We start from the raw sequence: 25,472 nt of genomic DNA, 5'->3' as shown, positions 1-25,472 counted from the left end.
ACGTAGAAAGAAAGCATTGAAAGATTGTACCTTGTGATCCCTACCGCACTGTCACATTAAGGATGGTGACAAGAACAGAAAGAGAAACAGGAGACTTGGGTTTTGCAACAGTGGAAACAAGAGAACAAATTAACTATTTTGAGCTACTCAAGGTCATATACACCAGGGAAGAGCAGTGTATCATATGGGATTCCTTGGCCTTCTCAGTGCATGGAGTTTAAGGTACACTCCACAGCTTCACCTAACTTCTTTTTTGATATGAGCTCCTAAAGTACAAGTATTTTTCCAAACACAAAATTTTTAATTTATGAGTTCTATTTTCCACAGGCCAAATTAAAATTTAAGCAGGAACATAAGCACTTAGAAATATTATTCACACCAGGCATTTTCTAACTAATTAAAAAAAGTGTTAAATATTTACATGAAAAATGAGCAATTTTCAACATAGGGACGATTTCTACTGTTCTGTAAATGAGTACAGTTGCACATTATGTGGTCTATAATGTATTAATTATAATGTTCAGCTACAGATTTCAAGCTTGAGGGAAATCCCTAAGAGGCAAATGCAAGATTTCATTGGCCTAAACTGCATTTTGGGACACTGCAGTCATGAGAACATGTTCTTAGTAAATTACATGATACAGCTGCTATAGCTGAAGTACTGCCAAGATCTTCATACTTGTATTTGTATATTGTAAACTTTGAAGACATAATGCTGAAAATATATGCTCACCACAATGTACTAAAACATGGGATATGAGCTTCTCTTTATCATAAAGCTCCTGGTTTATAAAGAAGAATTTAATTGCCATGTGCACCATAAGATACAGTTTTTCTCATGTTTGGGGTAGATGCGCTTAATGGGTATTTTCATTTATGCCTACCCACAGTTACACTAATGAAGAAGGAAAAAATGTAATATTGCCGCAGAGTAAAGAAGAACCATATTCATCATCCCTGGGGGACAAGCTGGATTCTTCTGGAGGCAGGTTAGATCCTGCCCCTCTCAATGACTGGCCTCATCGGTTCAAGCACGTCCAAGCAGATGAGCATTTGTGATGGTTCACGGCTCTGCAGTGTACTGCAGTTCTCATTTCTGCCAAGCTGGGACTTCTCACACTTCATTATAAACATCGCTAACAGCTACAGTGGCTTCTTTAGAGTAACTGGAGAGAAATGGTCGCTTCTACTATATGACTCACCTGAGTTACTTGTCTACCTTAAGATGAAACAAAATCATGCCTTTGACCATTTCTATCCACTGAATATAAAGAAAGTCTAGATGAGCTCAGATGCAGAAGTCTTCATGGCTGGCATCTAAAATCAAATGCACCTGTAGATCCCACTTCTAAAACCAGTAGGATTCATTGGCTTGGCCTGGCACTGCTCTAAAATAGGGTGAAATACAGCAGATTTTAACCTGGAATATCTGAATCTATATGTGAAATGCTGTAGCTTTACTCAGGACCTGTTACTGGAAATCCTGAGTACCTTAAGCTTGCATTGCAGTATTACTCTCTAATATCTGCAGTCCTCCATGATGTATAAGGCTTCTTCCCAATAGTTAGGCATGATTTGGTTTCATCCAGAATAGTAAGAAAATAGCAGATTTTCTTACTGCATTTTCTTCTGCTCAGAATTTCTTAAGCCCTCCTATATTTTTTAGTGAAATATGTTTGCATGAACAGAAAGGAGACTGTCTAATTAAGAAATATTCCGGGAAAAAAAATTCTAAAGACAATACTTCTTCATAGTAGGTCTGGTTTAGATGTGGAAGCTGCTGCTACAGAAACTGAATTGCTGAGCTCAAAAAATTAACAAGATTTAAAGAAACAATTAAGTAGGTAGCAAGACTATCTTGTAACCCTAATAATTCACAAAAAAGATCTGGAAACTCTTCCTCATCAAAGCTATGTCAATCTTGTCTTATTAGAAATCTGGAGAACTATGTAGGATGCAAATTATCTCTTACCTACTACAGATGTTCTGAAATATCTAGCATCAGTCACAGTTAGTCACAGCTGACAAAATACCTGACCTTGAGTCTAATCAAGTATGAAAAGACCTTTGTTCCTTCTGCAAAATTTTGTTTGTACTAGGGTTGCTAGTAAATAAAAGTATTTTACCATATTTGTCTTGGTGTTATCTTCTAAGCAAGAGCAGTCAAAGGTTCCCAATGAAGGACCAATGTGTTCATACAATGCATCACAAAGGCATTTTGAGTCTGGTACATTTAATTTTTCTATCAGAATAATATATTTGGTATTGTGCTCATTTTAAATACAACATTGCTTGTCACACTACATTTGGCAATAGACCTCTTCAAATATATTTAACAAATTGTTCCATGAGTAATAACTACATATAAAATATCTTCATTGAATTAAAAAAATCCATATGTATTTTCTTCATGAAATACAATATATACATTATGATCTTATAGTTTTAAGGTAAGTCAAAATTTGGGCTTAAACAAATTCACAGTGTCCATTTTACCTCTGTAATAAAAATCTTCACTTTAAAAGTGCCCGGATCTTGAACCGTGTTTATGTATTTCCTTACTTGGGTTTATGGAGATCGAAGGTTTTACCACCATCTAGCACTAGACCGCAGATCCATATTGCACATTACAATGACCTAAAATAAAGACTTTTGATTACTGAAAGCGAACTTTGACTGTCCTTGTTACCTCAAGTTCTGACCAACAGATTTTGCGAAGAGCTTGCCAAAGGTGGAAGATCTGCTTTGAGCAGTATGGCCTCTAATGTGGTCATTGGAGCTGTAGTAAGTGCTCACTGCTTCAGGAAACCAGGCCCAAAAATACTCAAGCGGGAACTCAAAATCAGTGGCCAGTGCTGGCCAAGGGAGATGGGCAGGAACCATCCAGGAGCCGAAAGGCGGTGAAGTTAGCGTCACGCTGCCTTCCAGCCCGAGATCACCCCAACTGCCTTCGTTTTCCACACAACGGCTGACACAGAAACCGGAGTGTTTCTGGCAAAGACCGGCCAGTCGGGTCATCTCAGAGTCCGCAGTACGCCCTGTTGATTACCGCAGGAAATACTGCAGGTTATGAGGTAATGCTTTTTTGTGATCAAAGGCAAGTTAGGAAATTGGCTATTCTGTAGCTCATAGTTTTTCAGGCCAGCACACTGTGGTTTTGAATACAAACTGCTCTACTATCTCTGACAATCTCACTTTCCTTCTCCTCCCTCAAGGGAAGAAGAAGCCTTAAAAGTTTCTAAACCCCGAGTTCATTACGCCTGAGGCCCACAGGACATGGATTGTCCCACAAGGTCCATTTGTGGCCAAACTAATGGGCCAAGCAGAAGGCTGAGCAGTTCCCCCAAACCATGACAAACACCCTTGGGACAGGCCAACCTCCACACCAGCTTCCATTGCTCTCCGGGCAGGACACAGCCCCTTGCCTTCACCTGTCTCCACATGATTTCAAAACACATTCTAATACACTCTTTTTTTCCCTGAAAATACACAGTGATTTCACCAATAGTTTTTTAAAAAAGGACTATCAGTAAATTCAGCTAGAAACTAATCTAAACCCATTAAAAAATAACTTCCAGCCTAAAAGGGAGAGGTGGAAACATTCTGATACATTTCACAATAAGTTTCACAAAGCTAATTTAAAAGCAATTACTGACAAGCCATTTTCAGCTTTGTTTCCTAAACAGACAAGGCTTCTATAGGTGTGTTATACATCTTGATGTTCCTGTTACAATTTTTCATGGCCCTTTCACTAATTTCAACCAATCTTAAAGAGGAGCAGGGATCCCCAATGTAATATATGCTTCTAACAGTCCCAGAATTGGTGAGTGTCAGAGGAGTGAAATCCAAATTAATGTATTAACTGAAGGAAAAATTTGATGGAATTTAGCCTGTATCTATCTGGAGAGACAGAAACCAGCTGACGGTCCTGCAGAGACATATTAGCTAGCCAGTCACACAACTATCAGCCAGACATAGCACAGGCTACCTCTTCTCCAGTTTAACAGAAGGAGACATAGAAGAATTATTGCAGTGGGCAGGGAGGAAGTGTTGGAGGCTTGTGCTGGTGACATGGAGGGAAGATTCTTCATTGAAGGAGTCGTAGGGAATACAGCACAAGAGCTGAGCTTTCTCCAGTGGAAAAAAGGACAAGGGATGTAAATCCACAGAAGATGAGACTTCATGAAGTTTTGGAACAACATGGTTTTGTTTGCTAAGGGTAGATCTGAACAAAATTCAATGATTTAAACAAGTTTAGCTGTGGAGAAACACAGTCTCCAATGCATGATGTTCCCAGAATTCAGAGACAGGGTTTGCACCCAACATTTTAGTATCTTCCACCTTAAATAAACATGTTACCAGCTTTACATTCAAACCCCTACCCTGCAGTTTGCGAGTTTTAGTTCAGGATATAAAAGCTGGAGAACTTGGTAATTCTGGAACAGATTAGAACTTCAAGGATTAATTATTGGGGGTTAAAGAAGTTTTCTTCAGGCCTCAGCAATAGCTTTTCAATAAACTTGGTGAAAAATAATTCTTTCTTAATGCATTAACTCCCATTGGAAACTAGGCATCTTTCAGGATAGTCCAGTGGTGACAGGGATAAGTAGGGAAAAGTATAACACAGTGCACTGAGTATTCTGATATCTACCTCTTCAAGGAAACGTTCAAATAACTTTAATATCCTGCACATTTTTAAGAAAGGCAGTTAGCTTTTTTTTTTTGCTAGTTGGGAATGCTTGAAAAATTAAATATCTTTTGATATAAATACGTAAAAGCCTGGAATTTTCCTCTTTTGCTTCACTAAAATATATGTAAGAATGTCTACAAAAGGAAATTTGCAAAAATAACCACTTTATGTAGGAAAAGTTTAGATTTATGCTTTTAATCTTTCATGACTGGGCTTATCAAGATTCCACTGGAATTCTAAAAGACACAAATTGAATATTAAAATGATCTCAAATTAACTCTTCTTCAGCAGGTAAAGAATAAATAAGTATCTTTACTCAAGTGGTATCTCCTCCCTACCGTAGACCCAGAGGATTTGCCACTGTGGTTTTTCAATAAAGAATTGGAATGATTTAATTTCTGAATATCTTGTAGAAATGTGAGCTAGACTTGAGAAAAACAGAAATATGGCTTTAAGTGAATTGTTAATGTTCTGTTGCATTTCTTAAACATTTAGGTTATCTCTTGCTTTCTTCTTCCTTAGAGTCAATTGACAGTTTTTCCCCAAGTTTCCTTATAAGTTCTGCCAGATCTTCAGAATTTTGAGATTTTTCCTCAAGGAGTTCATACCGGAGACTTGAGATGTCCTGTTTAATTTCCTTCAGTTCTCCTGTAACAGACATTAGAAGATGACACTATTAAGAAACATAGGAAAAAAACCAGCATATCCAAGTATCTCACAGTTATTATGGGTTTTCTCTGGATTTCTTTGTTGAAACAGAAAAAGTGGATGTTCTGCTGCCCATTGGTGAATGGTGGCTTAGGGACAGGAATATGAAGATGCAGTTCAGGAATCAAACATATCTGAAGACAAAAGTGTGAGAGATCACATCAGTTCACAAAACTCAAATGATCCATTAGATGGAAGCTGCTGTTCTGCTGTAAGAGAGATCATAGAATCATAGAATTATTTAGGTTGGAAAAGACCTTTAAGATCATTGAGCCCAACCATTAACCTAACACTGCCAACTCCACCACTAAACCGTGTCCCTAAGTGCCACATCTACACATCTTTTAAATCCTTCCAGGGATGGTGACTCAACCACTTCCCTGGGCAGCCTGTTCCGATGCTTCATAACCCTTTTGGTGAAGAATTTTTTTCTAATATCCAACCTAAACCTCCCCTGGTGCAATTTGAGGTCATTTCCTCTCATCCTATTGCTTGTTACTTCAGAGAAGAGACTGACCCCCACCTCGCTACAACCTCCTTTCAGGTAGTTGTAGAGAGCGATAAGGTCTCCCCTCAGCCTCCTTTTCTCCAGGCTAAACAACCCCAGTTCCCTCAGCCGCTCCTCAGAAGACTTGTGCTCTAGACCCTCCACCAGCTTCATTGCCCTTCTCTGGACACACTCCAGCATCTCAATGTCTTTCTTGTAGTGAGCGGCCCAAACCCAAACACAGTATTTGAGGCGCGGCCTCACCAGTGCTGAGTACAGGGGGACGATCACTTCCCTAGTCCTGCTGGCCACACTATTTCTGATACAAGCCAGGATGCCGTTGGCCTTCTTGGCCACCTGGGCACACTGGCGGCTCATATTCAGCTGGCTGCCGACCAACACCCCCAGGTCCTTTTCTGTAGATCATGCAGATTGGGGGTGCCTGAGTCCTGAGCAACAAGGCCTCTCACTGTCCAAAAGAGAGCGGTCCTCTCCTTTTCCTGCTACACTAAGTGTCTTTCCAGCACCAGAGGGGTGCAAACAGACGAGAATATTACTGTGAAGTGCATTCACTAGTGTCCCCATATATGAATCCCCAGTAAGAACACATATCCACACAAGGAAGTATTCATAGAGGAGTGCTCCAAACCAGCTGCTGCACTAAATGCAGTCTCACCATGGGAAATGCATGGGCATTACTAGAAGTAGCAACACTTTTCACAAGAAGTCATCAGATCAGTGATAGTTTCTGATGGGAGAGCAGAGACAGAAAGCCACATCTCTTCCTTAACTTCAATTTCATGGTAATTTTACATCTTGCACTTGTAAACATGTCAAGTGTTTTGGAAACATTTTTTTCAAGTGGCATATGTAACCAGTTTAATTAGTTTGTTTTGATTCTCTGATTAGATATAAACATACAATTCATCAACATACTCACCTTCATTGACTTCATCACTTTCCTTATCTATCTGAGCTTTCAGTACGTATCTTTTAATGAGACGCTTCATTATTTTCTGCAGAGAAGAAAGAAAGGAAGGAGCTTTCTTAGTTGGATTTTCTAGTATTGCTATGACATTTCAAAATATGAGTTCTGTTACCTTCTTTTGCATTCAGACATTTCAGTGTAGGACTTGCCAAGTTAAAGGAATATAATGTAAAAATCTCTGCTTTCATCTACAGTAGATATTTAAACTTTATGATTCTGCACATATATGTACATGAAAGTTAGAAAACTAAACACATCTTACAAATGTTATCATTCATGAAGCTTAACCTACTACTGGAGTCTATGTAATTAATACAGTTGCAGCTTTGGTCTCCATGTAGGTGAAACCATGTAGCATTTATTGCCACCAGAAGATGATAATGACCCTGATTAGCAGTACTAATTGCTAAACCCTTTTGCCATCAGTTTATTTTAATCTATTTTTATATTACTTTTGATAAGTTATCTTTTCCCAAGGAGAGGCTTAGAGAAGATGGGACCCACAATTCTAAGAGTCACTTAAGCATCTCAGCTGGGACTCATCTAACCAAATACAGGTATTTTCTAACATAAATATACATATCTGTGGCAGTCACCTTTAATTCCCCTACTATGGACAGAAAAAGCAAACCTGAGAGCACAGTTCATCTCAGACAACCAAAACTGATCAAAGAAATCACACCATTAGAATGACTACCCTCTCTGCTAATAATAAGGGGAACCTAGGCCAGGAAATTTAGATGTCAATTTTACCTTTCCAGGAAAAATGAATCCCGCCCCTGATTCTCCCATTAGTTTAAATTACTTGAATAAGAACAACGTATCTAATTACCTTTGAGGATCTATCTTTCTATCTCTCGGTTTAATATTTTCATATGGTGTAACCCCTGACAACACAATACTTTTTGTTTTTCACTACGAGATATAAAATATACAGCGGTTTATGTGTCTGCTTTTATCTCCACAGTAATAGACCTGACCAGAAGTGGTTGTGAGGTGAATTGTTCCAGATTAGTGGTTCCAGACCATCACTACAGTCATGCTTGCAAGGTCAGCAGCTGTACTGTTTATTCTAATAATCCAAGAATGTTTCAAATACAAAGCCACACATCCTCATGTTTATGGGATGAATTTGTAATCTTAATATCTATCACTGCATCATAATGAAATTGGCTGTGAAAAAGGGAGATTTTGGAATAGACTTGTGCAGACACTGTTTAATGCTAGAATGGAGCAGAGCTAGCCTGCCCAAGGGGAAAACTTTTTTCTGTTTTATGGTTAAAAAAGGTATACTTGTTTTCTCTACCATTTTGCATTCAGATGGTCTTGTTCCATTGCCCAGGCAGCTCTTGCTTCTTCCTTTCCACCTGCTTTGTAGTCTTACAGGAAGAAAAGGAGCAGCCTCTGGACCAGAATAGCTGAGCTTTACGTGGACTGTGCTGGGTCTTTTTATACTTAACTGCACAAAGGCTCATTGCAGTTGTTTAGGAGGCAAAGAATAAACAGACTGTATTGATAGCATAAAGGCTGAAAGATATTTGCAGTGCTTAAGGTATTAGTATATGGAGGTGTGGCACAATAAGCTGAGCTGCTTCAGCAGATGGAACAGGAAGATTTGGGGTTTCTTTTTGGTTTTCTTAATTCACACTGTGCAGTTGAGGGCTCAACCTGTCTCTAGAACTAAAAGCATTTTTCAAGCGCTTTAAAATATTGTACTATAAGGGTAGCATGAGAGAAAAACACCCTCAGATTGTACTGCAAATACCTAAATCATTGCATTTATGTCTGATATACACAAAGTCTGTGGATTTATTCTTGATTCATGCTGTTTAACATAAATTCAAAACTGTCCTCATGTTGTCAGTCTGCCTGTTCTACTACTTCTTGAGTTTGTTTAAAAATAAACTGTTTTTTACCTGGTATTGCCTTGGAGGATTGTTTAAACTGTTTAAGTGGATTTCATCTGAGCTTCTTATACTTGATTGCTTCCTTTGACCAAGCTGAAATAGAAGAACAATATGGTTAAATTACCTCATGCATATATCGTATGACAGAACATTAACTGTTAAGCTCAATTTGCTTTGTGGTAAATTAAATTACTGTTGTAAAGTCCTCTTTATGTGCAGAATTTCATCACAAGTGTTGAAACAAACCTTTCCAGACTGTGATGTCGGAAGGTGAGAACGGGGAGGTTTTCTCCCTTTACTCTGCCTCTCACCTGCTCCTAACATGCCCAAGGGACCAGAGCTGAGCAGCCATCTCCCCACAGGCTTTCCCTTCCTCCTCAGGTACACAGGAGGGGGATCTGCGTCAGGAGGAAGGCAGCACTGGTGCGGCACAGCTTTGTAGGCAAGGGATGAGCGAAAGTCAGGGCAGGGTGTGGGAGAAGCCAAGGAAGAAGGAGAGGTGGCAGCATTACCCCTTTCCTTCTGTTCATAGCGCTTGCCCGTAACTAATGTGACCTCCACTACCACTAAACACATGAGCAGTTTGCTTCTCCCCTCACTTGCACTAATGGCTGAATGTAATCTGTTACGGAGTTTATGCCACGGACCACAAAATTATCAGCTGACATTTCTGAGTAGCATCTTCTTTACTACACATGCTGAACAGAAAGGGCATCACTCCCTGATGAAACACGGAGGATGCAATTTGCAGGCTTCATTACTGATTTACATCTTTGAGAAGGACTAGGGCATCACAAAATGGTGCACTGAGACTAAAGCTGAATGACTAGGCTGCAGTAAGAATGAATAGCAACTGTCAAAATTAAATGAATGATATTACTTTAGATTGATAATGGGGCCAGTTCAATGAGTAGTAGTGCAAGAAATAAAAAAAAAAAGTGATATATAAATCATGATTGATCTGGATGAGGAATAAGTGGGACTGTCACTAAAAAGTCAGTTCTCTCTAATTATACATGGTGCAATACAATTTTTACTGTTTTAAAGCACAGGGCTATCATTGCAGTGTCTCAGATCCTGTGGGATCACACTGTACTTCCAGTGGAGGTTCTCCATGTTGGCTATCTCTGTGTCTTAATGCATCAAGTACCTACAGATAAGCAAACTGGGACACTCTGAGGACTGGTAAGTAATATGTCGGATACGCTGGGATATAGTGTGATGGGGAGGAAGGCAGGGGAGGGTTAGATGCTTATGCAGCTGTACAGGCATGTCACACATCAAGGGAGCCCGCAACACAATGCCTGATGTTAATGAAGGCCAAAGCCTTCGTATAGCCATTTCTCCTGCAGCTGAAATCACTACAACCTCTTGAGGAATAATGGGAAATTCCCATGGATGAACTTTGATAATAAATGGAAGTAGGAATATGGAATATGTGATAAATATTCACCAGATGTCAATTAGAAAATGATAAAAACATCTCAGCAGAGAGCTTTATTGGGGCTTCCTTCTAACATACATGTACTAACACAAAGGCTAAAATAAAAAACTTGGGAATTGTATAGGTATAAAAAGGCTGAATGAGGCATCAGATTCAGTTGTTTAACCAGCAATGAGGTCATCAATTAAAATTCTCAATTCTCCCAGCTGCTGCAGAGCTTGTTCCTTAAAAGTCTTCTAGTTTTCTAGCGTTCTATATAACTTTATATTCACTTTAACAGTAAGCAAATAAGTCTTCATGAATCTGCAAACAGGGAATAATTTCAATATTTTTAGATTTTGTTTAGCATTTCATAGAATCATAGAATGGTTTGTGTTGGAAGGGACCTTTAAAGTTCATGTAGTCCAACCCTGCCTAACACAGGCAGGGACATCTTTCACTAGATCAGGTTTGTAATTTGATATTTTTTCCTGAAGAAAAGATTACACTTATTGGTAAAAAATATTAATTTGCAATTAGTATAAAGTTTACACTTAATTTGGAATTTCTTTTTGTTCTTTAGAAAGATTCACAATATCTATATACACATACTTTAAAAAACATTATATATCTATTGACAATATGTTTATTTAACTAAGCAAAAATAATGATAGAAGATATAAAGTAATATAAATATATATATATAATTAACATTTATCTCTAACTTATTAACCTTAATTTGGATGGAAATTGAATTAAAGATGTATAAAAAGGGCAAATTTTTGTTGCTTTTTCTTGCTTGAATAAAGCTACCTTAATTGTTTTGAATATATATTAGAAAACATAAGTTTATCTAAACATTTTAACTTAAACTATATACCTGATTTATAATAAAAAATAGTGCCTAGTGAGTTTACACGAATGTGTAATCACTATGTCTTTCAGGATTTTAGAACTAATAATACTCTCTTGGGCCTTACCTTTATTACAATCTTCCTGCTTTTTCAGCTCCTGGTTTCCTAATGCACAATTTTTGGAAATAATGTAGTAGAATAAGAGGAAGAGTATACTTCCTCTGCAGTGGCAGAGGAAAGTCGCCCTAGCCAAAGCTGCTCCAGTGGTGAGCTTGAGCTCCAGCTGTGCGGTTGGTGTCCCAGCCCTTCTGGATCTCTGACTTCTTCTGCAGCTGATACCATTCATGATCCTGTTACTTACCAGTTTACATATAATCTACAAATGCATTCAATTTTATTATGTATTTTTTCATATTTATTATGTATTTTAAATGTAATCTGTCATGCCAATTAGCAGTTTCAAATTTATGTTACATTGGTTCACTTCAAAAGTTAATCCAATGCTTAACTAAAACTCAATTTTCACTTGAAATAGCAAAACCGGTAATACATGATGAAATAAGTGAGATGCTGCAAACTTGTAAAACCAGACACACTGTAACATCTTTATCTTAATTGTGACCCTTCAGCATTCTGCATTTTTTGAACACTACAATGTACTTTTAAGTAGTTACTGACTACACCTTGAAAGTTGGCAGGTAAATCAGAAGTACGTAACTTCATTAAATCTGCTTATGTGTGTCGTGGTTTAACGCCAGCCAGCAACTAAGCACCACACAGCTGCTCACTCACTCTCCCCCCGCCCCCAGAAAGGGTCGGGGAGAAAATCAGGAAAAGAAGTAAAACTCATGGGTTGAGGTAAAACGGTTTAATAGAACAGAAAAGAAGAAACTAATAATGATAATGATAATACTAATAAAGTGACAGCAGTATTAATAAAAGGATTGGAATATACAAATGATGCACAATGCAATTGCTCACCACCCGCCGATCGACACCCAGTTAGTCCCCAAGTGGCAATCCCCCCGCCCCCAACTCCCCCCAGTTTATATACTGGGCATGACGTCACATGGTATGGAATACCCTGTTGGCCAGTTTGGGTCAGGTGCCCTGGCTCTGTCCCCTTCCAGCTGCTTGTGCCCCTCCAGCTTTCTCGCTGGCTGGGCATGAGAAGCTGAAAAATCCTTGACATTAGTCTAAACACTACTAGCAACAACTGAAAACATCAGTGTGTTATGAACATTCTTCACATACTGAACTCAAAACATAGCACCGTACCAGCTACTAGGAAGACAGTTAACACTATCCCAGCTGAAACCAGGACAATGTGTAACAGTAACAGGGCAGAACATCTACTGTACGTTGCTGAATGACCACTTGGTGGCAGAGATTGCCAAGATTTCATTATAACTTCATTTTTACACAAAATTTTTAAACCCTCTTTAAGCTTCACACCTACAGGTTTTTCCTCTCCCCAAAATTACTACTAAAGTCAGCCTGTCACATTAATGACTGAACTAAAATTCATATTTTTAAGTTAACATCTACTGAACATCCACATATGAGTAACTAAAGAGGAAAAAAAAATGTAATTTAAATAAAACAATGCTAAAAACCCTATCAAAAATAACGCTCCTCCAGGAGCGTTGTGTGAAAGAAAAGATGCAGCATACATGGATCATTGCTCTTAGAAAACACCTTCTTTAAACTTGCTTCTCATTTCATCGTTCGCTAGTATTACTTAAAATTCAATGCAATCAGAACAGTAATGTAACTACTGTAGGTGTTTTGTGTAGCACTTTGTTAATGTCTTAAATCCCAGTTTTCAGAAGCAGCTGACAACTTGGAGCACCACTAAATTGTATGTGCTTGGACCAGAAAGGAGGTTCCCAGAAAATGACTCAGTTTGCACTCCTATAACCAGAGGTCATTTGTGAAAATTTCAGAAACACTGTTTTATAGTAAAAGTTAACATATTTTTTATTGTTTGAGTGAGGGTTTAAAACTATTTCAATAACTAGTTGTTCCTTATTTTTATTCTGAAGGGCCATGTTTTAAGAAAAAGGCTTAAATACATCATCTGCCACTATTGGTTTTTAGCTCAGGAAGATGAACAAGTTCTGTGACTCTTAAGCCATAAACTTTCTCATTTACAAGGCAATTTTTCAATTTAGAATAAAACTCAAAGTAGGTTTCTTTAAAACTATCCTTTTTCTTCATTTATTTCTCCCCTTTTTTGGTTGGAGTTTCTTGTTCACTTGATGTTTAAAACAACAATTCTAGCCTGAAACAGAAGAAATCTGAAAGTTTTAATCAAAGCCTGAAAGAAAACATCTTCACAGTTTTTATTGTTATATGTAGATATGTCTCAAGAAATCAGTTTCTGGTGTGCTATACTTTGAACACAGCTTTGTAAATCACTCGCCGTTTAGCACTGATGGCATCTGGCTTCGTTTTCTGCCAACCATAATCAGGGCAGAGCTGTCTCTAGGAGCAGAATTTCCCCCTTCCCATCCTAATTCTTGTCTTTACACTCACCCTGGTGCTGCTGCCACTTTCACACTGAGAGGATGCAGGCTTTGCAGGAGAAAGACCCCCAGGCTGGGTCTGAATCAGTAAACTCAAGCGTGTGTCAACATTTCTGGGTACTGCAATGCAGTGTCTTCCATCAGTAAACTTTTAGTGTCCTCCCAAGTAGGACTTGCACCAGAGCAACTGTCTCTCTCCCTAGGCACAGTTTGGCAACCGGAATGGTCTGGGGACAATAGCTTGCAGCAACCCTACTTTGGGAGGAAAACTACTTGAATAGGGGCAAGCCATTCCTGAATTGGCCTCAGTGCCCAGATAAGCTCCCTGTCACATTTAATTTACTAGCACAGCCACAGCCACTGAGTCTTGGGTCTGGTCTTGCCAAATCTTATCTTTGCACAGCTCATTGCCTTTATAGTAGCTCCTTGCACAAGTAGCTCCTTACTCAGCTGTCACAGCAGCACCAACCTGTGCAGCACAGGATGAGTCCAAAGTCAAAACCCAAAAAGCCTGAGAATGCCGTTGAGAAGATGCCATAAAACAGCCTCAACAATAGCGAGTCATCAACAGTGGGTCGAAATGTGACACGAAAACATTTTAGTTACGTTTTAGAGGTGCGAAGGATCTGACAGATTCAGATGAAGTCAGCTACACAGTATGTAGTGGTCCAAAAGTTAAGTAAAAATGTAATCATTTGGCAGTACCAGTCACCCTGCTGGAAAAGCTGAGGAATGAATAAATGTGACTCAGCTGCTTTATGTTTTTCAATGTAAAAGATTTTTTTTTTAAATTTGATTTGCAGTTTTATAGCTGCTTTGGCTGAGGAGTAAGCACATTTCATTGAGCATTAGTTATACTACAATCTGCAGTGAGTGGAAAGCATTAATATTTCAAGGCTAAAAATTAATTCAGGGTTAGGAAAAAATCTGATGAACGATGGTTGCATCTTTACAGCTCTCTTTCAGAGGGACTGCTGTAAAAGCAGACACAACTGTCACTGCTTTATCTAGAATTGGTAATTATTACACTTTGCACCTTTCTAGCCATCTGAATTGCTAGATTTGAATATAATTTTGCAAAGGAATGATAAAAATCCAGCTTCTTTCCATAGGATGTAAGAATGGGATTTTAAGAGTACCTGTTTTATGGGAACATAAATTTCACTTTAAAAAGTCATTAAAAATAAGCTTCTAACTTACGTGCTTTTCAAAGTCACAAATTAAGCGAATTAGAAAAAAATATCCTTTGATTTGTTGTTTCTCACCATCACTCAATTTGAAGTTTATATGCATCTCCTTAAAGTCATGTTTTTTCAGTGATGACTTTATCACTTATGGAAGTTGTGAAATCGATTTGCATCAAGCAGCTTGATGAAAAGTTTTGCAAATGCCAGAGTCATTAAAAACTTGAGCAAATGCAGTATCACCTCTGTTGGGTCTTAAATACATTAGGATTAGATTTCCCAAATAAAATGAAGTGAGATCTGTGAAATGCTAGAAAAATTACCGGTAGCACACACGAGACATCTAAAATTAATAACAATGTTGACTTTGGTGACAGTGTTTGTAATATCTGTGTTTGTTTAGATAGACTACTATGAACTTAACCAGAGGCAGAGGCTTGTCAGAGGCACAGTATCTTTCCCTATAGCTCCATTTTTTCCTTCTAGGATTGTAACCAGTTTCTTTTCTCTTTTACTCTTCAACTGATAACTGTGATGGAAAAAGCGCTTCTCACATTGGTGACAGAGAGCTGACAGATGCATGTAAATACTTTACTGGCATCCAGACTAATGACTCTTGACTACAGACTCAAGAACTCCTAACCTTGAGCAGGCCTCTGCTCGGACTACGGCCTGTTTTAACAAAGATGCTGACACATTTGTTTCTGCCACCATGACAAACCTATAATTTCTTCTTTTGTGTGAATGTTACCATATGCTCACCTTTCTATTCACTATGTCTGACCAGTTGTCTTGCAAAGCTCTTCTTCCCTAATGTGTTACAATACTGCTAGTCTTTACACTTCCAATACCACCTAACACTATATGCTATGCTTCATGTTCTCCTAAAGCAATTAATTTGATTTATACCAGGACACTGCAGGAAAAACAGACTGACTACAAACTCCTTAAATAAGCCCATGAGATACAGGAATGAATCAACTCAAGTGCTTTTCACTGCACTTGTGTAAATAAAACAGATAACAGAATACTTTACAATAAAAGCAGGCTGCATTCTTAGTGGAAGCAGAGACAGGTGGCCTGGTTTCGTCTGGGATAGAGTTAATTGTCTTCCTGGTAGCTGGTAGGTATAGTGTTATGTTTTGGGTTCAGTATGAGAAGAATGTTGATAACACACTGATGTTTTCAGTTGTTGCTAAGTAGTGTTTAGACTTAAATCAAGGATTTTTCAGCATCTAATGCCCAGCCAGCAAGAAGGCTGGAGGGGCATAAGAAGCTGGGAGGGGACACAGCCAGGGCAGCTGACCCAAACTGGCCAAAGGGGTATTCCATACCATGTGATGTCATGTCTAGCATATAAACTGGGGGGAGTGGGGCAGGGGAGTTATTTTTTCCAGAGTGCTGCTCTGGAAGTAACTGGGTGTCAGTCGGCGAGTGGTGAACAATTGCACTGTGCATCACTTGTATATTCTAATTCTTTTATTACTATTATTGTCATTATTATCATTATTAGTTTCTTCCCTTCTGCTTTATTAAACTGTTCTTATCTCAACCCACAAGTTTTACTTTTTTTTTCTGATTCTCTCCCCACCCCACTGGGTGGGGGGGAAGTGAGCAAGCAGCTGCGTGATGTAGTTGCTGGCTGGGGTTAAACCATGACAACAGGTTACAAAGGGAGAATCTGCCCAGGCATGTGAGGGTGATGTTAGAAAAGCCAAAGCTCACCTTCAGTTGACATTTGCAAGGGCAGGAAGAAGAGCTACTCCTGCTACAATAGCAGTATAAGGCTGAACAAAGAAAATGTGGGCCTGTTGCTCAGTGGGGCAGGGGATTTAATGACACCAGATTCAGGTAATGCTGAGGGACTTTATGTCTTCTTTGTCTCAGGCTTCGCCAACAGTCTCTCAGGCCTCTGTGCTTAGTGAAGGGATTTGAGGAGAAGGAGAACGACCAGCTGTGGAGGGTCAAGTCAGGGGTTACTTGAAAGAATTTGACGCAGGCAAGTCCATTGGAGCCAATGGGATGCATCCATGGGCGCTGAGAGAGCAGATGAAGTCCTTGCAAATACGTTATCATCTTTGAAAGATCATGGAGACTGGGAGAGGTCCCCAAAGGCTGGAAGAAGACAAATGTCAAACCCATCTTCAAAAAAGGTCAAAATGGTGATCTGGGCAACCACAGGCCACTCAACTTCCCTTCAGTAACTGGCAAAATAATGGATTGAGTCCTCTTGGAGCACATTTGTGGGCACATGGAAGAGAAGACTGTGACTGGAAAAAGTAAGTGTGGATTTATGAAAAGTAAAACCTGTCTGACCATCTGGATGGTTTTCTGAGATAAAATGACTGGATTTGAAGATGAGGGGAGAACTGGAGATGTCCTCTACCTTGACTTTAGCAAGGGTTTTAACACTGTATCCTAGAATATTCTTGTATCCACATTAGGATGTTACTGTCTGGATGGGTGGACAACTAGATGGGCAAAATCCTGGCTGGGTAGTTGTGCTTAGAAGGTAGTATAGGGGTCTTGTCCTGGGACTTGCCCTTTTAAACACCTTTGATAAAGACCAGGTGTCAGAGGAGGTGTTGAGGCACAATCCTGTCAGACAAAGCCAAATCTGGTGAGGGCAGCTGGTACGCTTGAGGGCAGGGATGCCATCCAGGAGGATAGGGCTGACAGGAACCCTGTGAATTTCAATACGGACAAATGGGAAGGAATAACTCTTTCGACAACACAGGCTGGGGACTGGCTGCCTGGGGAGCAGCTCTGCAGAAAAGGACTTGGCGGACAGTGAAAAAGGTGTTAAAAATCTGCAGCAAGTTCAGCAGAGGATCACCAAGATGTTTGGGGCTGGAGCACTTGCCCTGTGAAGAGACACGGGGAATTTGGGCTTGTTCAGCCTGAAGCAGAGGTGGCTTCAGGCATACCTAACAGCAGCCCCCCAGTGCATACGGGGAGGTCATTGAGGAGATGGAGCTGGGCTCTTCACAGTGCTGCAGGACAGGAGGATGAGAGACAATGGACAAATTCAAACGAGAGGCAGAAGAAGCAACTTTTTCCCCATGAGGGACAGGCAAGCGGTGGCATATGCTGCCCAGAGAGGCTGTGCAGTCTTCATGCTTGGAGGTTTTCAAGACCTGACTGGATGAAGCCCTGAGCAACCTGGCCTGACCTCAGAGTTGACCCTGCTGTGAGCAGGAGGTTGGACCAGAGACCTCCTGAAGTCCCTCCCAGCCTGAATTATTCTCTGATTCTGTGACAAGAAGCAGGAAGAACTGTAAATTTACAATGGTATTTTTGGACTTAACTGATTACAGATGTAGACCAATATTTATATTCAAAAAGTAAGTAAGAATTTCAGCGTGTACATAGTGACTGACTTCAGTATGGACTAAGTATGTTGGGAAATTCCGGAGAAAAAGAGGCCAACAACAAAAATTAAGTTAAAAATGGTTTTACCTTTTAAAATTAGCAGTCAGTATACACATTATAAAATTACCTTGTTCATCTCTGCATCTTCCTGAAAGCTTTTCTTTTGGCACAGAAATGGTTTAGAAATACATTTTTTGATTCTGAGTAGGAGATACAACAAAGATTTTGGGCTTGGCACTAAGTTGAAGGGTACTGGAAGAGTTCTCCCTTCTTCAAAGTACGAAAACCAAAGTTTAGCCCTTGCAAATTTCCATTCTACATCAGCATCATCCTGTAAAACAGAAAGACGTCTGTTAATACACTGTTAATACCACCTTGACTATTAAAGATGCTCTAGCTAAACTTTATGTCTGTTTTGAATGTAATTGGTGGAAGTTAATTTCAAACACATCAAGAACTTGTTTATAATCTGTGAAAACCAAATTTCAATGAATGGAACTGTTCTTATTAATCCATTTAAAATAATGCAATTACAGAATAACAAAGTGGATTTGATTTAAACATTGGTTACTCCAGACTGAGTGCTAATAGTCTCCAATACTGGATCACAAAGACAGTCCTCTGTTTGGTGCTCTTTGTAAACACACTTATAAGAACAAAAGCTCTGACTTAAAAGCACACAATACAATGCCCAAGTTAAAGCTTCATGGCAACACTCAAATTCATCTGCTAGGGCTTGACTGAGTAGCTGCTTGCTTGGAACACTGTCATGCTCAGTAAATAAAATGGAAAAGTCCTATGTTAACATAAAAAAAAAGTAAATCTCTTGCAATGAGACTGACAGCTTCGATTTCTTATCTTATTGGTCTCTTCTGTAGCATTTAGTCTATTATCTTTTTTGTGAAGAAGACATAGTATCAGAATTTTAAATTAAAATTATACTCTATTACTTTAAACATGAAGTTAAAAAAGATGAGGTGATTCTTGCCTAATTGCTTCCGCTCACTGGAATATATGATTAAATCAGGTATGCTGTCATCGCCATGGTTTATGTTTAGCATTTACAGTAGCCAAAACACTCACTTTATTCCTCCCTGTAAAGTTCAAGAGGGTTTTCTGCAGAGAGGACTGAATATTGCTGTAGCTGTTTTTAGAAGCTGTTTGTATCCAGTCACCATATTTTTGGATAATAGCCTGGTTTTTATTGCTCTGAACCTGATAGTTTGTTTGTGGCCTCCTGAGTCAGAAGAATCTGAACCTCCCTAAAGTATGTGTGTTGCTCTTGCTCACACTGGACAATGCTAAAGCCCCAAACCAGAACCTGGAACCAGAGCGGTGTCAAACCTGAGTCTGCTGCTCTGTGGCAAGGGCATCACCTGGGAAAGGCTGAGATGGCCTAGCTGCTGGAGATCTGCTTCCTTTTTTTCTAAACAATGATAATGATTTAGCCCTTTGTTTTCCATGGCATGCAAAAGTTCATGCTGATTTTCAGTAGCCCTGCTGAATACTTTGTCAAGTAAAGTTTTGTTCGCTGCAGAGGACTAGAGCAACAGTTGTTTAAATAAAAGAAGAAAACAGCATGCTATAGACTTGTTTGCAAGGTCAAGGCATAGGAACAAGAATATCCTTGCAGCAAGAGGGATACTACTCAAATAATAACTACAAAAGAGGCAAATGAAAGATTCACAAAGTCACACAATGTAGCCCATCCTCTTCAGGAACACAACACAGTTCAACACCAGTTTCTTAGTCCAGTCTAGTTCTTACTATTGCAAGCACATGCAGCTGGGTAATCTCCAGGTATTTTATAATAAAAATGTACAGTGAAATTAGTATTTTCTCCTAATATATTCCAAAAGCCTATGTGTTATTTTTCTTAAATAAGAGGTTACCAAGGAAATTTTCCAGGAGATTTAGACAATTAGCTATAACAGTAAATGTGATATTTCACCATAAATGGAATTTTTACCTCAATTTCCTGGAATGAACTGTTGATCATTGCAATAAGCATGTTCAGTAAGACAATGACCATGGTAACATTATAGACTCCATAAAGGACATAACCAATGTTTTCAATAAATTTGTGTTTATAGTTGATGACAACTGATTTAACTTCTGAAAGTCCAAATATAGCCCAGAACAGTGTCTTGAAACTTTCTTCAACACTAAAAGGAGAAATTGAACACACGCATATGTTACTGAAGAAAAGCTTTATAATCATATTGTATAAATTGCCAGTTACCATTTTTATACAGTGTACAAATTTTTCCATTATCATAATGTAGAACTCTACCATAGTGATATTATGCAGAACAAGTAGACTAATTTCATAGGTACAGGCTGTTTCATAATATGAGATTCCTAATATTTAGGACTGATTCATCTGATTCAGTTTAGGAATTATATATACATCCTCAAAAGAATATTACAATGATTCACTTGTTAACTACTTTAATCTACATTCTACATGCTTGCTGGTAATGTGAATGTAAATAACAAAAAAATTTAACCTGTAAATACTTTATTTTAATTGCACCATTAGTTCATTTACTATGAATTATTTCACCATTAATAGGACTAACATTCTGAAACTGTGAAGAAGACAGGATGTCTGACTGCAAATCAGCATTTTTCAAAAAATGACTCTCACACACCATAATCCTCCAGTTGAGTTTTCACTATTCCACAAATTCAGGGTAAAGGTAACAAGCCATGGTGTGGGGATACTGATTTTTTTTTTTTTTTTAGGTCAGTTGATTGAAATACATGTATTTCCTCTTAATCAGTTTATATATATATATATATATATATACACATATATAAAATATATACATAAATATAAGTCCAAACCTCTGAGGTATCTTTTCCTATCTATTTCCACCTGCAAAAAATTATCTCTTACTTTGATGAAGAGATCTCAGTACCCCATGTCCAAAAATGCAGTAGCACTGCAAAGCACATTTTGGATTTTATTGAATTATTGTTACGAAAAAAAGTTAAAAGAAACTTGTAATTTTTAGTTGTGAATTTACTTCTCTGCTTATAATATTTTATCAGTATTCCATCTGTGAGTTGTAGTTTTAGGTACTTCACCAATTGTGTGAACTAATAATACTAAAAAAAGTAGTAACAAATTTTTCCCTCTTGGCCAAGTTTGCTTCCTGGCTGAGTATACTTCGTAACAGATATAGCTTGAATATCATGACAGCGAGAAATTAAGTGGGCAAGGGCTGCAGAGCATGGAAAAGAATGACTTTCCACTCAAGTGATTTATCTTAAAATCACAGCTAGAAATGAGACGCATGACAAATGTATACCAAATAACTCCTGACAGACAAAGTAAATTCAGAATTTCTATTCTTATGGCAGGAGAAGAAAAAAAGAACAGCCGAGGAAATAAAGAATCAAAAGAAAAAAAAAAGGGAGGGGGGGGGAAATGTATTTTCTCCTCTCAAGATGGAATAGGTTATTGCCATTGGAAACTGTGGTGAGCCAGAACTTAAAAGAGGGATTAGATTTTTTTTTTTTTATACTATTAAGAATATACAGAGTTGTCTGAATTAAATTGCAAGTATTTTGTAATGCGTATTACACTGTAGTGATTAGCCCGCTTCAATTGCAGATGACAGTGGCACTTGATGGAGGAACCGGACTTGCTCCCCCATGCTGCAGGGAGCTGCTACGCTGCGTGCTGACTGCCCTCGCAGGCAGGATGCTGTCCTGCAGGCCTAGGGTCTGACCCAGCCCGTGTCCCGAAATCCCCAAACAACCCTGGGAACAAGCCCTGTGCATGGAGTGCTATTACAGATTGCACTGCCAGGTCATCTGACGTATGTACAGGGCTGTGTAAGGGGTCTGAGGTACTTCTGGTTTTTTATAAGCCTCCCCAGCCTAATGCAGCCCAGGAGGCTGTTGGTCTGCTTTGCCACAAAGGCACATTGTTGGCTCATGGTCAACTTGGTGCCCATCAGGGCCCCCAGGTCCTTTTCTGCCAAGCTGCTTTCCAGCTGGTTAGCCCCAGTCTGTCCTGGTGCCCGAGGGTCTTCCTCCTCAGGGGCAGGACGTGACATTTCCCTGTGTCGAACTTCATGATGTTCCTGTCAGCCCATTTCTCCAGCCTGTCTAGGTCCTTCTGAGTGGCATCACAACCAGCTGGCCTATCAGTCACCCTTGTTCATCCATATAGGCCTCCTGACACCTTTGCTTGATATCCTGTCCATTGAGTTGGACCAATCTTGGGTGATGAAAAGGCAATTCTGAAAATCCATCAGCTTCCCTGGACTGCCCTTCTCTTCAGGGCCTTATCCCATGAGATTCTTCCCTCCCTAGCCTGAAGTCTGCTCTCCTGAAGTCCAGGGTTGTGGTCTTGCTATTTGCCTTGTTCTCTCTTCTCAGGAACCTGAACTCCGTCTCATGGTCACCCAAGGCTGCTCCCAACCTTCACAGACCCAACCAGTTCTTCCTTGTTTGTAAAAGTCAGGTGTCACAAAGCTTCTCTCCGCATCATCTCCTCGATCACCTGTGTCAGGAAGTTACTGTCAGTGCCCTCCGGACACCTCCTGGATTGCTTGTGCCCTGCTGTATTGTCCCTCCAGCAGATATCAGGGTGTTTAAAAATCCCCATGAGGACCAGGGCCTGCAAATGTGAGGCTTCTTCCAGTTGTCTGAAGAAGGCTTCATCTACTTCGTCTTCCTGATCAGGCATTCCAGAGCAGACATCCACTACAATATCACTCATGTTGGTCTGCCCTCTAATCCTGACCTATAAGCTCTCGCTGGCTCATCATCTATTCCTAGGCAGAGGTACAGGCATTCTGGCTGCTCTGTCACATAAAGGACAAATATATCTCACCTTCCCAGCCTGTCTTTACTGATTTATCATAGTATTGTTGGGATCAAGAGCTCATCCTCTGATTTAAAATATATCCTTTAAGCACCAGAACAAGAGAGAAAATTACTACTTAATCTAAGACGAAGGAATTTAAGAGATGCAAACCTTATAAAAAAAACTAGTAAACTTAATACATATAATGCAAGCAACCAACTTTCCATAAAAATAGCCCACAATCATTACAGTTTAATCAGTTGTACTTACGTTGTGAACGCTTCATTTTGTTTTGCCCCCAGATAGTAGGAATAGAGATTAAACATGCCTATCATGAAAGCCACAAACACCATGATAAATATCACCATGAACTTGAAGATGTCTTTCACAGTTCTGCCAAGTGATATCTGCAGTGGTCCAAAGCTTTCATTAGCTGGTAAGATGTAGGCTATTCTGGAGAAACTTAATACTACCGCAATTGCATACAGGCCTTCAGATATGATCTGCGGGTCGGACGGATCCCAGTTTATTCTGGCTAGAAACAAAAGATGAGAATTTCTGTCAGTATTTCAAGATATCTGTACAGATCTATGGGAGGTCTTTTTGGAACAGCAGCTGGAGGTGAGGGAAGAAACCCCGGGCAACTCAAACAGCACTAGTGACTTCTGTTTAGCCAATTGAATTGAGCCAGGTAGCCTAAAACCATTTCACAGCTCCACTAACTGTATTGATTAGATCTCTATTGATTACAAAGGTGAGCTGTAAGATCACTGAGGTAACTTTCTGGGAGTTGAATCCCAGCCTATTAGAGAATTTAAATAGAATTCATCTTACAGTGTCAGGTGATGAAAACTGAATAAATTAAATCAGAAATGCGATTTGTTTGAGCTACCCAAAATGAACTGTTTTGATGTGGGGATCTGGAATCATTAAATGCCACCCACAACTCCAAAACTGTGGGACCAATAATGTTTCTCTACTTTTTCTATTTACTCCATCTTTTTCCTAATAGTGGAATGGTAATGGCCCTTTCCTGGCATACACCGAACACCCATTTCCATCACCTTTTCTATCATAATTTCTATCAATCTGTTCTGTTGAAGCTAATCCACTTGTGTGAATTACTTGAACATCCTTTTGATCAACGAGTAAATGTGACACTGCTGTTTGACAGGGAACACATTCAACTGCAGAGGAGAACATTCAGGTTCAAACCTGTCCTTAAAGAAATATTTACAGAAAAATGTCAGAATAAGAAAACCAAATCAATACCCTTCAGAATACTTCCCTGATGGAGATTAAGGCATTCTCTGATGACGTGGGGGACTTAAATTCAATTCACTATTGTGCTTCAGGCAAAGAGAAGAGCTTAACCTGGGATGGGTTACCTGCATCCCAGGAGAGCATTGTTATCTGTATTTTACACTACTGTAAAGCCAGAAAATGAAACAAATAATTTATACTGCAATGAAGGCAATCGCTGGCATTTGGAAAAATACTAATCTGAGCTGTTAACTAACACATAACCATTTAATAAAAAGTCAGTTGTTTGTACACCTTTATAGTACATCCATACCCAGTGACGCTGAGCATTACTCGAAACGTCCTTACGTACATCAGAAAATTATATTCTTCAAGGAACTTACTGTGATGCTAGTATTCATGTACCATGACAAAGTAATGAATGACTCTGGTTTTAGGCATAACAAGGCTCAGATAGCACATATTCATTGCCTTGTTAGCTGCTGTGTGTTTCTCGCAGGCATGTGCATATTCTTTTGTTTATAGAGCTCTTCACTGTAAAGCCTACTACACACTATATTCAAATGAGAAAACGCATGGCAAAAGACTGCACATTTTCACAAAAGCAGACATACCTATGTTAGCTCTACCTCAGATTTCATGGATAACTAAAATCAAAGATGGCAGATGTTTCAGTATGAGCTAGTAGCCAGATGTCTTTTAGGTTTCCAGACAAGCTGTATTGTCACAGAAAGTTTGAGGTGGGAAGGGACCTCTCGAGGTTATCTAGTCCAACACCCCTACTCAAGCAGAGCCACATAGAGCTGGTTGCCCAGGATCATGTCCAGATGGCATGTGAATATCTTCAAGGATGGAGATTCCACCACCTCCCTGGGCAACCTGTGCCAGTGTTTGGTCATTGTCACAGTAAAAAAGTGTTTTCTGATGCTCAGAGGGAACCTCCTGTGTTTCAGTTTGTGTCCATTGCCTCTGGTCCTGTCACTGGGCACCACTGAAAAGAGCCTGGCTCTGTCCTCTTTGCACCCTCCCTCCAGGTATTTAGAGACATTGATAAGATCTTCCCTGAGCCTTCTCTTCCCCAGGCTGAACAGTCACAGCTCTTTCAGCCTTTCCTTATCGAAGAGATGCTCAGGTCCCTTCATCGTCTTTGTGGCCCTTCACAGGCCCTTCTTTCCAGTCCATCCATGTCTCCGTGGTACTGAGGAGCCCAGAACTGGACACAGCACTCCAGCTGTGGCCTCGC

The 25,472-nt window shown here is 39.5% G+C and overlaps 1 protein-coding gene across 1 annotated transcript in view; it reads right to left on the bottom strand.

Annotated features, from left to right (window-relative positions):
- Nucleotides 1-2,232: 2,232 nt before the first annotated feature.
- Nucleotides 2,233-25,472, bottom strand: part of TRPC6 (transient receptor potential cation channel subfamily C member 6) — a 108,021-nt gene continuing 84,781 nt past the window's right edge. Inside the window, exons 7-12 of the mRNA XM_030043152.2 lie at nucleotides 23,237-23,501; nucleotides 20,111-20,306; nucleotides 18,269-18,472; nucleotides 8,790-8,873; nucleotides 6,826-6,901; nucleotides 2,233-5,338 (exon numbers count right to left, since the gene is read on the bottom strand). Coding sequence (XP_029899012.1) covers nucleotides 5,187-5,338; nucleotides 6,826-6,901; nucleotides 8,790-8,873; nucleotides 18,269-18,472; nucleotides 20,111-20,306; nucleotides 23,237-23,501 — 977 coding nt within the window. The 3' untranslated portion in view covers nucleotides 2,233-5,186. The remainder of the gene's footprint in view (nucleotides 5,339-6,825; nucleotides 6,902-8,789; nucleotides 8,874-18,268; nucleotides 18,473-20,110; nucleotides 20,307-23,236; nucleotides 23,502-25,472) is intronic.

This window comes from Aquila chrysaetos, chromosome 19 (assembly GCF_900496995.4).
Source record: "Aquila chrysaetos chrysaetos chromosome 19, bAquChr1.4, whole genome shotgun sequence".
Classification (NCBI taxonomy): domain Eukaryota; kingdom Metazoa; phylum Chordata; class Aves; order Accipitriformes; family Accipitridae; genus Aquila; species Aquila chrysaetos.
This window is presented reverse-complemented; position numbering and strand designations above follow the sequence as displayed.